Consider the following 12,814-nt stretch of genomic DNA (forward strand, 5'->3'; position numbering starts at 1 on the left):
CATCTATGTATACATCTATTATCTATGGATATATGTATCAATCCCTATCTACCTACCTACCTATCATTATTTATCTATTATCTATCTATAGCAAGAGTCAATGTTTTCCTTTTTGTGGGAAGTCCCCTGTGTCTACTCTTGGGCTGGGGAGGGAATAATAAATGGTTCCTTGTCGGCGGGGGGGGGTTGGTTAAGAAGGTGGGAAATGATGGACATGTTCTCCTTTTAAAAATATCTTCTGCTTGGCAATAAGCTCCAAGTTTAGAGAAAGTGTTTAACTCTCATTAGCCCCATCCTTGATCTATTGTAAATATTATTTCTTTTAATCAGCACATGTTGGAGAGTAGGTCCCGGGGAGGGAGACAGTGTTACATGTTTCCTACCCTGAGAATCTTTCCTATCTAAGGGGAAGACTGATTTTTAACCACAATGTGATGCATTTGCTCAGCAAACTGAGATGGCTTAGCCTCAAGTAATAGGATGTTTGGTGAAATGTGGCTCAAATGATAGCAGTTTTTCACATAGGCAATGGCTCTGGTTGTTCTCACAAACTGCCTACATGCTTGGGAAAAACTGTACTGAGGAGCTTAGGCCTTGAGCCTTGAAACTTGAGTTCTTGCCCCTGAAAAGAAGGGGAGGAAAGATCTTGGCAAAGGGTGACAGCGTATACAAGGGCTCAGAGGTGGATTTTGCAGGGAAATTTAATAACTTGTGGTTGGAACCGAGTGATGGGTGTAGGGAAAGGGGATAAGACTATGTAGGAAAAAATTCTGTAGGGCAAGGTATCGTTTGAATGCTTACTACGTGCTCGGAAATGAGAAGCACGTTACAATCATCACTTCATACTCCAGCATGGAGGCATGAGGAGGTTGCTACTTTTATACCCATTTTACTGAGGAGGAAACTGAGTCAAGGAGCTCATTTAGCTAAGTAAAGATGGGGACGGGGACCTAGTCCAAAAGCCAGTTCCTTTTTCTTCCAGCTTTATTGAGATATAATGGGTACATAACATTGTGTATGTTTAAGGTGTACAACCTTCGGATTTGATACATTTATCTATTGCAAAATGATTACCACCCTACATTAGGTAACACCTCCATCCCATCACAGAGTTGCCCTTTCTTTTTGGTCATGAGAACATTTAAGATTTATGCTCTTAATAACTATCAAGTATATAAAACAGTACTATTAACTATAGTCACCATGCTTTACATTTGATCCCCAGAATTTATTCATCTTATAACTGGAAGTTTGTACCTTTGGACCAATATCTCCCCTTTTCCCCCTTCCCTCATCCCTGGAAACCACCATTCTACTCTGTTTCTTTGAGTTTGGCTTTTTTAGATTCCACATATAAGTGATATCGCACAGTAATTGTCTTCCTCTGTGGAAAGCCTGCTATTTGTGACATGGATGTAATTTGAGGACATTATGCTAATTGAAATAAGTCAGAGGCCATTTGTTTTTCACCACATTTCTATCCTTCAAGAAGCATCTTCAGGTGCAATATTCTTTATCCTGCAGGTCAAGGAGAAGCCACAAGATTTATACAAGTCAATCAGGGTCATAGTTATGCTTTAAAAATAATGAGATCTGGTTTTAAGCCCTCTCTCTATCTAAGCTCTCCTCCCCAGAGGCAGAAAACAGTAAAACATCTGCCAAAAGTTACTGCATTGTCTTCAAGGATGAATTCTTTCCTGATACTCGGTTCACTTCCATCCAGCCTCATTCTCCAGTGTTGTAGCCTTAAAGCAGCTCCCTGCAGGTCCCATATTTGTGTACACTGGGTTCCATCTTTACCATCTAGACCAGGGTTTCTCAGTCTCAGCACTACTGCTATTTCGGGCTGGGTAATCCTTGGTGGTGGCAGGCTGTCCTGTGCACTGTAGGATGTTGAGCTGCATCCCTGCATCACTCTACCCACCAGATGCCATTAGCACCTCCCCAGTCTTAAGACATCACCAAATATCTGTGGGGAAAAATCACTCCTGATTGAGAAACGCTGGCCTAGAAGACTGAAGGCACAACATTAAAGGAACACGATCAAGGTCAATGATATATAATACAGTGGTAATAGTGGTAAAAGCCCTGCTGGGGGTGTTAGACCTGAGAGGGTGGTGCACACCTGTTTGACACTGGAGCCCGTGTTTTTCTCATCATGCTCTTCCTGTCCATCAAATGGTACCTTTATCCTGAAGCATCCCCTGAAATCTACCCAACCTCTTCCAACCTACGGAAATACATCCCTTCCCTCTACTCTTTGCGCATCAAATTTTGCATGAATAGCCACAGACCACATTTCTTTATAGACTTAGATGGAAATTTCCACTGTGTTAAACTGATGTAATACATTTTGTCACTTTCGTTTTTGTATTCCTAGTAGCTAGCCAACTATATTTTTAGATTTTTGTATCGTTACATTTAGAAATAAGATGGAAAAAGTGTAATGAAGGGGTAGTAATGCTATTTTAGTCCTTTCCAGGGCCTTTTAAATGAACGCATCCACTTTATACTAAAATTGTTTCTTTCACATTCGGGCAGGCTAAACTTCAGTTTATCCTCATCTGTCAAATGGGGTTTAAGATGTCCTCTACCTTTTATAGGATTGGTATATGGATTAAATGAGTTAGGCATCAGCACTTGGAAAAGTGTCTGGCATGTGTTAGCCAGTCTGTTTCCGTAGTGTATTTCCCCCTAAATCTTGAATCACTTTTATTTCTAATTTCTCAGTCTTGGAGGACCATCTTTCACGCTTCTGTCCCACCCACCCCTAGGTTGGAGAAATGCAATTTGACACCTGATTGCTGCTGGCCTCTGTCCTCAGTTCTCAGAAGCAGTAAAAGCCTGGTTAATCTGAACCTTCTAGGGAATGACCTGGGGCCAGAGGGAGTCAACACGCTGTGGACGTCCTTGAAAAAATCGACGTGCAAACTACGGAAACTCGGGTAATCCCAGCTGACACGGGGAAGCAGCTGCCGAGATGGGGATGGATTGGGTGATGTTCTAAAGTGAGCAGGCAGGTTATCCTGCGTTCAGTTTCCTAGGGCAATGGTGGCCAGCAGAACTCTTAGTAACGAAGGAGGTGGTCTGTATCCGCCTTGTCCAACAGAGTAGCCGCTAGCCACGTGCAGGTACTAGGCACTTGAAACGTGCTTCGTGTGATGGAGGAACTGACCTTTTAACTTTATTTAGGTTGAATTAACTTAAATAGCCACATGTGGCTACTGGCTACCATATTGGATGGCGTGGTCCTATAGACGTTTGTGTATTTTGGCAGTGAGTCCCCTCAATGTTCTCATTCTGGTACCTAGTCTGTTTCACTCAACAGACATTCACTCCGCAAATTCCTTTTCAGCACTGACTGTGCGCCGTGTAGTCAGTGGGAAACAAATGGTCCTGAGCCTTTTCCTCATGGCTGTGGATTCCTCTTAGGGAGATGGCAAATCTGAGACATATAAAAGCAGTGTTAGTTGCCATTAATGCTATGAAGGGAAACTCCAGGTTGTGGTATGGAAAACAAGGGTGATCAGGGTAGTAAGGGAAGGCACGTCTGTGATGGTGTCATTGATCTTGAGTCCCAACGAGGCTGAGAGGGAGGAATCCACGTGTCAGGAGGGGAACTTGAACAGTGAATGGAGGTGAGGGATAGTGCGTTCTAAGGAAGTTGCAGTAGCATGTGCAAAGGCTCTGAGGTTGGACCAAGCTTTGTGTTACCCTTGGAGGTGTTGAAAGAAGAGCATTAGAACACTCTCCACCTGGTTCAGTATTCTGGAGATGAGATCAGAAAGGTAAGCAGTGGTTTTATTTATTTATTTATTTTGAGAAAGACATTAAACTAAGCACATTTTGGCAGAAATCCTCTTGGATACCAAGGAACCTTGCCTACTTTGGGAAGTTGGTCAGAATCTGTACATTGAGGATTTTATACTACCAACTTCACACCTAGGTCATACATTTAAAAAAAATTGAAGTACGGTTGATTTACAATGTTGTGTTAGTTTCAGGTGTAAAGCACAATGATTCAGTTATACATTACTGTATCTACATCTATTCTTTTTCAGATTCTTTTCCCTTATAGGTTATTACAAAATATTTCGTATAGTTCTCTATGCTATACAATAGGTCCTTGTTGTTTATTTTATATATAGTAGTGTATATATGTTAATCCCAAGCTCCTAATTTATCCCTACCATTTTGGTAACTAAAGTTTATTTTCTACCTCTGTGGGTCTATTTCTGTTTTGTAAATACAAGTTCATTTGTGTGTGTGAGTGTGTATACACACATATATGTATGTATATATATATATATTATAAGATTCCACATATAAGTGATATATTTGTCTGACTTACTTCGCTTAGTATGATAATCTCTAGGTCCATCCATATTGCTGCAAATGGCACTATTTCATTCTATTTTATGGCTGTGAGTAATATTCCATTGTATATATGTGCCACATCTTCTTTATCCATTCATCTGTTGATGGACGTTTAGGTTGCTTCCATGTCTTGGTTATTGTAAATAGTGCCTCTATGAACATAGGGGTGCATGTGTCTTTTTGAATTAGATTTTTCTCTGGATAAACGCCCAGGAGTAGGATTGCAGGATCAGATGGTAACTCTAGTTTTTTAAAAGAACCTTCATACTGTTCTCCATAGTGGCTGCACCAATTTTAAGTCATGCATTTTTAAAAGTTCTGGGATGGTAACCACCATGGATGGACAAGTCTCCCCTTGCTAATTGTGTGTGTGTGTGTGTGTGTGTGAGTGTGTATGTGTGTGAGTGATTCAAGTTGTAGAGGGGACTTCTCACTGGGCAACCAGACTCTAACCTCTTCTCAAAGAAGAACATGTGAAGACTTTGTCAAAAGTCTGTTAAACATATATTAATAATACAAATGAGAGGAATCAGATTTATATACAGTGATGATGACCTGAGTTACCCTGTCCTATGTTTATTTCATCATCTTTTCTGGGGATTTCCCATCTTTTTTCTTCTGTGGTTTTGTCTTTCTCTGGGAAGGGCTTCTTGTTCCTTCAGGTAGCCTTCCCAATCTCTCTGGGTGAAGTTGGAGGTAGAGATATACAACACGAGGGTAAATAAAAGTTAGCTTTTCTATAGGACGCCTATTCTATCATCCCATTCCATCATCATCTCTTCTCCTTCTATCTCTCTATTTTTTGCAGGCTCGAAAAAGACTTGTACTCTATAGTGAGAGCAGAGTTGGAGAAATTACAAGAGAAGGGGTCCTTTTTGAGAATCATGTCTCAGTGGGATTTTAATGACCCTGAAGACAGATGGTGGTGGTGATCCAATGATGATACGCCACAGCTTTACCATGGAACATCCTTGGAGTACAGCCCCCAGGAGTTCCTGACCCATATGTTGCTTGGGGGTTACTGTTCATGGGCACAAATGAGCCATTGCTTCTAGAATGCTGGTTCAGTTTGTAATAGGCAGCATATTAAGTAGCCAGTCTCCAGAATCCTGACCTAATACTATATTTGGCCCAAGATCCTACATTGGCTCTACCTTAAGTTTTTTTTTTTTCCCCTTGGTGTAATGATTTTTCATTTTGGGGGCTGTTAAGAGGATTCAATAAAACAAAGGATATAAAAATGTCTTGAGGAAGCCAAGAGCTTTATTTCTCATGGATTGAGAGGTGGGATAGATGTAATTATAATTCCATAATTATTATATTGTGATGAAATAAGCCTGAAGGACATCTAGACTGAGTCTTAATATGCAAATAGACCCAGTTTTGGCCTTTGCATCTACCTTTGAATGATCCTTGGCTGTGTTATATCTAAAACGTAATTCAGTGACCTGAAAATATTGAGGCACGTGGATCCCACACAGGGTATGATGTGAAATCGATGATGTCATGCATGAAATGTGTATGAAAAATAGGAACTTATCAGATGGTCATCACTTGCATTTTAAACACAGTGAGATTAGACTGTGGCCCTCCCACACCTTAGGCCCTGGTCAATCCCTCCTCTGGCCCAGGACCGCCGCCCCCCCCCCCACTACGGGAGCAGACGCCCGCTCACCCGAGAACCTGCAGGGTGCACTCGGGGTGTCTCAGGGCCTCACGTAGCACCACCACCCCGCCGAGGTCCAAGGCATTTCCACCCAGGTTCGGCATTTTCAGAGTTTCACTGCTGGTGAGAACAGAAGAGATATCCTTGCAGCAGTCCCTGGTTGGCTTGCACTCACCCAGTCTGCAATAGAAGACACACACACGGTGAGAAGTGACCCTCCTCAGGGCAAAGAGGGCAGCACAGGGGTGGAAGGTGAGCCAAGGCTCACCCCACAGCCCCTGAGGACACCATCTTTCAGCCCTGTGTTTATGACATCAGATGACTGCTCTGTGGCAGATGGTACAAATGGCCACGAGTGTCCATCTCCTCCTGAACCCATGGCATTGGTGACTCTGAAGCTCATTCCACTAAGGGTTAGGGTCTGTTTCCCCACCCCCTGAATCTGGGCTGGACTTGTGGCCTGCTTTGCCTGATATAACACAATGGAAGCCAGGTTATATGAGTTCTGAGCTGACACTGTGCACATTTCTTGCTCTGTTGGACTCCTGAGATGCTGTTACAGGCTGACTGTGTCCTTCCAAAACTTCATATTGAAAACCTAACCCTCAGCACATCAAAAGATGGTCATATTTGGAGATAAGCTCTGTAAAGAGCCAATTCAGCTACAATGAGGTCATGAGGATGGGGCCCTACAATATGACTGGATCCCTTTTTAGAAGAGGGAATTTGGACACGCAGAGGGAAGACCATGTGAGGACACAGGGAGAAGATGGATGTTTACATGCCAAGGAGAGAGGCCTTAGAATGAGCCAACCTTGCCAACACTTTGGTCTTAGAATTCTAGCCTCCAATACTATAAGGAAATAGATTTCTGTTCTCTAAGCCCCCCAGTCTGTGGTCCTTTGTTAAGACAGCCCTAGCAAGTGGATGCAGATGCCATGCCGACAAGCCCAGGCTAACCAGTTAGATGTGAGAGACATGTGGTCCAGTCAACCCTGTCTTCTTCAGTTCACAGACAACCAACCAACCTCCAGACTCAGTGGGGAGGCCCACCTAGATCAACCCAGGTAAGCACAGATTCCTGAGACCAGCTTCCTGGCTCACACCAGCAGACCAGCCCGCAATGGTGAGTGCCCACTGATTTAAGCTTCTATGTTTTGGAGTGGTCTGTTATGCCATGCCAGCTAACTGCTCCGTGTCCCTAGTGGGGTCTTCATTTTCCCATCTCTTTCTGCCCACCAACCCTCCATCTTTTGCCACCCAGGAAGACACAACCATGACTTTGAGGATACCCACCCAAGTATCTCCGTGTGAGAGCTGGGATGTGTCAGACCTTCGCACACCAGCTTCACCCCATATTCTTCTATATCGTTGCACCCAATTTGCAGATTTCTCAGGTTCTGGTTGACAGTGAGGACTGAGGTGAGGTCTCGACAGCCATTGGCAGTGATGAGACATTTTAACATCCTGCAAGAAAACAGCAATGGTATCACCCTCAAGGGTTACTACATTTTTGTTTGATATCAGGAAGAGAAAGATGGCAAAGCACTAGACTTCTGTCATCCATGGGGATAGGTCATCAATCATCTTTGTATCATTTGCCAAAGGTCCGTCCTTTACCTGCACCACCTGTGATACAGCTGTCTACAGTGCAACGTCTGAACGCACATGGATGTGTCTGTATGTAGGCTTTCTCTTCTGTGTCTTTGGTCTGTTTTTACATGGCTTTTAATTTCTATAACTTTGTTATCTCCTCATCTTCAGAGCAAAGCCTCCCACCTTTTATTCTTTGGTATCCTTCACCCTTTGCAAATTCCATACACATTTTGAAATCCACTTTTCAAGTTCAACACAACAGAGCATTTCATTTTAAGTGGGATTTCACTAAAACTAAAATCAGTTTGTGGAGAACTGGCTTTTGAAACTGAGTATTTCAATTCTTGAACGTGGCATGTCTCTCATTTTTCCTGGATTATACTATCATTTGATGATATTCACGACAAATGTGTAACACATATTGTGTTACCTTTATTCCTAGGTAATTTCTTTTTTAATCTTTATTCTGCCAATTCCTTTTTGATGCTACTGTAAATGGTACTTTAATTCCTTTAGTTTATTGTTTCCTCTTGGTCTATAGGAAATGTTTTTTGTATATTGTTTAAAGAAAGCTTGTTAGATTCAATTCTGATAATTTAGCTACAGATTAAAAACAATCTCTATGTACACTCTTTAGAATTAGGTATTTCTTCCTTTGTATTATTTTATTTTAAAGGATTACTTGTTTTATGTTTTCTTCCTATAGCTTTACTGCCCTTGCTAAGATTTACAGGGCAGTGTAGATTAGAAGTGAATACAGCCAGCATTCTTATCTTTCTCTTGACATAGAAGAGAGAGCTTTTATCTCTTCATTGTTAAACAAACGTTTGCTTTAGAGGTTTTGAACATATTCCTTATTGGTTCAAGGAAGTTCCCAATTATTGCTTCCAAGACTTATTGTAGTAAATGTTTCTGAACGCACATGGATGGGTCTGTATGTAGGCTCTCTCTTCTGTGTCTTTGGTCTGTTTTTACATGGCTTTTAATTTCTATAAATTTGTAATCTCTTCATATCTTCAGAGCAAAGCCTCCCACCTTTTATTCTTAGGTATCCTTCACCCTTAGGTATTACGTTTTAGTTCAAAGCTTTTTCTCTATTTTAGATGACAGTGATTTTATTTTTAATTAGTATGATGAAAGACACCGATCTTTTAAATTCTGAAGCAACTTTACATTCTTAGAATTAACTGGACCTGGTCATTGTGTTCATTTCTTTTTTTTTTTTAACATCTTTATTGGAGTATAATTGCTTTACAATGGTGTGTTAGTTTCTGCTTTATAACAAAGTGAATCAGCTATACATATACATATGTTCCCATATCTCTTCCCTCTTGCATCTCCCTCCCTCCCACCCTCCCTATCCCACCCCTCTAGGTGGTCACAAAGCACCGAGCTGATCTCCCTGTGCTGTGCGGTTGCTTCCCACTAGCTATCTATTTTACATTTGGTAGTGCATATATGTCCATGCCACTCTCTCACTTTGTCACAGCTTACCCTTCCCCCTCCCCATATCCTCAAGTCCATTCTCTAGTAGGTCTGTGTCTTTATTCCCGTCTTACCACTAGGTTCTTCATGACCTTTTTTTTCCCCTTAGATTCCATATATATATGTGTTAGCATACTGTATTTGTTTTTCTCTTTCTGACTTACTTCACTCTGTATGACAGACTCTAACTCCATCAACCTCACTACAAATAACTCAATTTCATTTCTTTTTATGGCTGAGTAATATTCCATTGTATATATGTGTCACATCTTCTTTATCCATTCATCCGAAGATGGACACTTAGGTTGCTTCCATGTCCTGGCTATTGTAAATAGAGCTGCAATGAACATTTTGGTACATGACTCTTTTTGAATTATGGTTTTCTCAGGGTATATGCGCAGTAGTGGGATTGCTGGGTCATATGGTAGTTCTATTTTTAGTTTTTTAAGGAACCTCCATACTGTTCTCCATAGTGGCTGTATCAATTTACATTCCCACCAACAGTGCAAGAGTGTTCCCTTTTCTCCGCACCCTCTCCAGCATTCATTGTTTCTAGATTTTTTGATGATGGCCATTCTGACCGGTGTGAGATGAGATCTCATTGTAGTTTTGATTTGCATTTCTCTAATGATTAGTGATGTTGAGCATTCTTTCATGTGTTTGTTGGCAATCTGTATATCTTCTTTGGAGAAATGTCTATTTAGGTCTTCTGCCCATTTTTGGATTGGGTTGTTTGTTTTTTTTGTATTGAGCTGCATGAGCTGCTTGTAAATTTTGGAGATTAATCCTTCGTCAGTTGCTTCATTTGCAAATATTTTCTCCCATTCTGAGGGTTGTCTTTTGGTCTTGTTTATGGTTTCCTTTGCTGTGCAAACAAAAGCTTTTAAGTTTCATTAGGTCCCATTTGTTTATTTTTGTTTTTAATTCCATTTCTCTAGGAGGTGGGTCAAAAAGGATCTTGCTGTGATTTATGTCATAGAGTGTTCTGCCTATGTTTTCCTCTAAGAGTTTGATAGTGTCTGGCCTTACATTTAGGTCTTTAATCCATTTTGAGTTTATTTTTGTGAATGGTGTTAGGGAGTGTTCTAATTTCATACTTTTACATGTACCTGTCCACGTTTCCCAGCACCACTTATTGAAGAGGCTGTCTTTTCTCCACTGTATATGCTTGCCTCCTTTATCAAAGATAAGGTGACCATATGTGTGTGGGTTTATCTCTGGGCTTTCTATCCTGTTCCATTGATCTATATTTCTTTTTTTGTGCCAGTACCATACTGTCTTGATTACTGTAGCTTTGTAGTATAGTCTGAAGTCAGGGAGCCTGATTCCTCCAGCTCCATTTTTCGTTCTCAAGATTGCTTTGGCTATTCGGGGTCTTTTGTGTTTCCATACAAATTGTGAAATTTTTTGTTCTAGTTCTGTGAAAAATGCCAGTGGGTAGTTTGATAGGGATTGCATTGAATCTGTAGATTGCTTTGGGTAGTAGAGTCATCTTCACAATGTTGATTCTTCCAATCCAAGAACATGGTATATCTCTCCATCTATTTTTTTTAAATTTTATTTATTTATGGCTGTGTTGGGTCTTCGTTTCTGTGCGAGGGCCCTCTCTAGTTGTGGCAAGCAGGGGCCACTCTTCATCACGGTGCATGGGCCTCTCACCATTGCAGCCCCTCTTGTTGCGGAGCACAGGCTCCAGACGCGCAGGCTCAGTAGTTGTGGCTCACGGGCCCAGTTGCTCCGCGGCATGTGGGATCCTCCCAGACCAGGGCTCAAATCCGTGTCCCCTGCATTGGCAGGCAGATTCTCAACCACTGCGCCACCAGGGAAGCCCATCCATCTATTTTTATCATCTTTAATTTATTTCATCAGTGTCTTATAATTTTCTGCATACAGGTCTTTTGTCTCCTTAGGTAAGTTTACTCCTAGGTATTTTATTCTTTTTGTTGCAGTGGTAAATGGGAGTGTTTTCTTAATTTCACTTTCAGATTTTTCATCATTAGTGTATAGGAATGCAGGAGATTTCTGTGCATTAATTTTGTATCCTGCTACTTTACCAAATTCATTGATTAGCTCTAGTAGTTTTCTGGTAGCATCTTTAGGATTCTCTATGTGTAGTATCATGTCGTCTGCAAACAGTGACAGATTTACTTCTTCTTTTCCGATTTGGATTCCTTTTATTTCTTTTTCTTCTCTGATTGCTGTGGCTAAAACTTCCAAAACTATGTTGAATAATAGTGGTGAGAGTGGGCAACCTTGTCTTGTTCCTGATCTTAGTGGAAATGGTTTCAGTTTTTCACCATTGAGGATGATGTTGGCTGTGAGTTTGTCATATATGGCCTTTATTATGTTGAGGTAACTTCCCTCTATGCCTACTTTCTGGAGGGTTTTTATCATAAATGGGTGTGGAATTTTGTTGAAAGCTTTGTTGAAAACTTTGCATCTATTGAGATGATCATATGGTTTTTCTCCTTCAATTTGTTAATATGGTGTATCACATTGATTGATTTGCGTATATTGAAGAATCCTTGCATTCCTAGGATAAACCCCACTTGATCATGGTGTATGATCCTTTTAATGTGCTCTTGGATTCTGTTTGCTAGTATTTTGTTGAGGATTTTTGCATCTATGTTCATCAGTGATATTGGTCTGTAGTTTTCTTTTTTTGTGGCATCTTTGTCTGGTTTTGGTATCAGGGTGATGGTGGCCTCGTAGAATGAGTTTGGGAGTGTTCCTCCCTCTGCTATATTTTGGAAGAGTTTGAGAAGGATAGGTGTTAGCTCTTCTCTAAATGTTTGATAGAATTTGCCTGTGAAGCCATCTGGTCCTGGGCTTTTGTTTGTTGGAAGATTTTTAATCACAGTTTCAATTTCAGTGCTTGTGATTGGTCTGTTCATATTTTCTATTTCTTCCTGGTTCAGTCTCAGAAGGTTGTGCATTTCTAAGAATTTGTCCACGTCTTCCAGGTTGTCCATTTTATTGGCATATAGTTGCTTGTAGTAATCTCTCATGATCTTTTGTATTTCTGCAGTGTCAGTTGTTACTTCTTTTTCATTTCTAATTCTGTTGATTTGAGTCTTCTCCCTTTTTTTCTTTTTGAGTCTGGCTAATGGTTTATCAATTTTGTTTATCTTCTCAAAGAACCAGCTTTTAGTTTTATTGATCTTTGCTATTGTTTCTTTCATTTCTTTTTCATTTATTTCTGATCTGATCTTTATGATTTCTTTCCTTCTGCGAACTTTGGGGGTTTTTTTGTTGTTCTTTCTCTAATTGCTTTAGGTGTAAGGTTAGGTTGTTTATTTGAGATGTTTCTTGCTTCTTAAGGTAGGCTTGTATTGCTATAAACTTCCCTTTTGGAACTGCTTTTGCAGCATCCCATAGGTTCTGGGTTGTCGTGTTTTCATTGTCATTTGTTTCTAGGTATTTTTTGATTTCCCCTTTGATTTCTTCAGTGATCTCTTGGTTATTAAGTAGTGTATTGTTTAGCCTCCATGTGTTTGTATTTTTTACAGACTTTTTCCTGTAATTGATATCCAGTCTCATAGTGTTGTGGTCAGAAAAGATACTTGATATGATATCAATTTTCTTAAATTTACCAAGGCTTGATTTGTGACTGAAGATATGATCTATCCTGGAGAATGTTCCATGAACAGTTGAGAAGAAAGTGTATTCTATTGTTTTCGGATGGAATGT

At 40.6% G+C, this 12,814-nt stretch overlaps 1 protein-coding gene across 1 annotated transcript in view; it reads left to right on the forward strand.

The window, feature by feature from the left end:
* NLRP13 (NLR family pyrin domain containing 13) overlaps positions 1-9,993 on the forward strand; it is a 42,052-nt gene extending 32,059 nt beyond the window's left edge. Inside the window, exons 9-10 of the mRNA XM_082370204.1 lie at positions 2,775-2,945; positions 5,186-9,993. Of these exons, the coding sequence (XP_082226330.1) occupies positions 2,775-2,945; positions 5,186-5,309 (295 nt within the window). The 3' untranslated portion in view covers positions 5,310-9,993. The remainder of the gene's footprint in view (positions 1-2,774; positions 2,946-5,185) is intronic.
* Positions 9,994-12,814: the final 2,821 nt, after the last annotated feature.

Source organism: Balaenoptera borealis (genome assembly GCF_965194805.1).
Source record: "Balaenoptera borealis genome assembly, chromosome: 19".
Classification (NCBI taxonomy): Eukaryota; Metazoa; Chordata; class Mammalia; order Artiodactyla; family Balaenopteridae; genus Balaenoptera; species Balaenoptera borealis.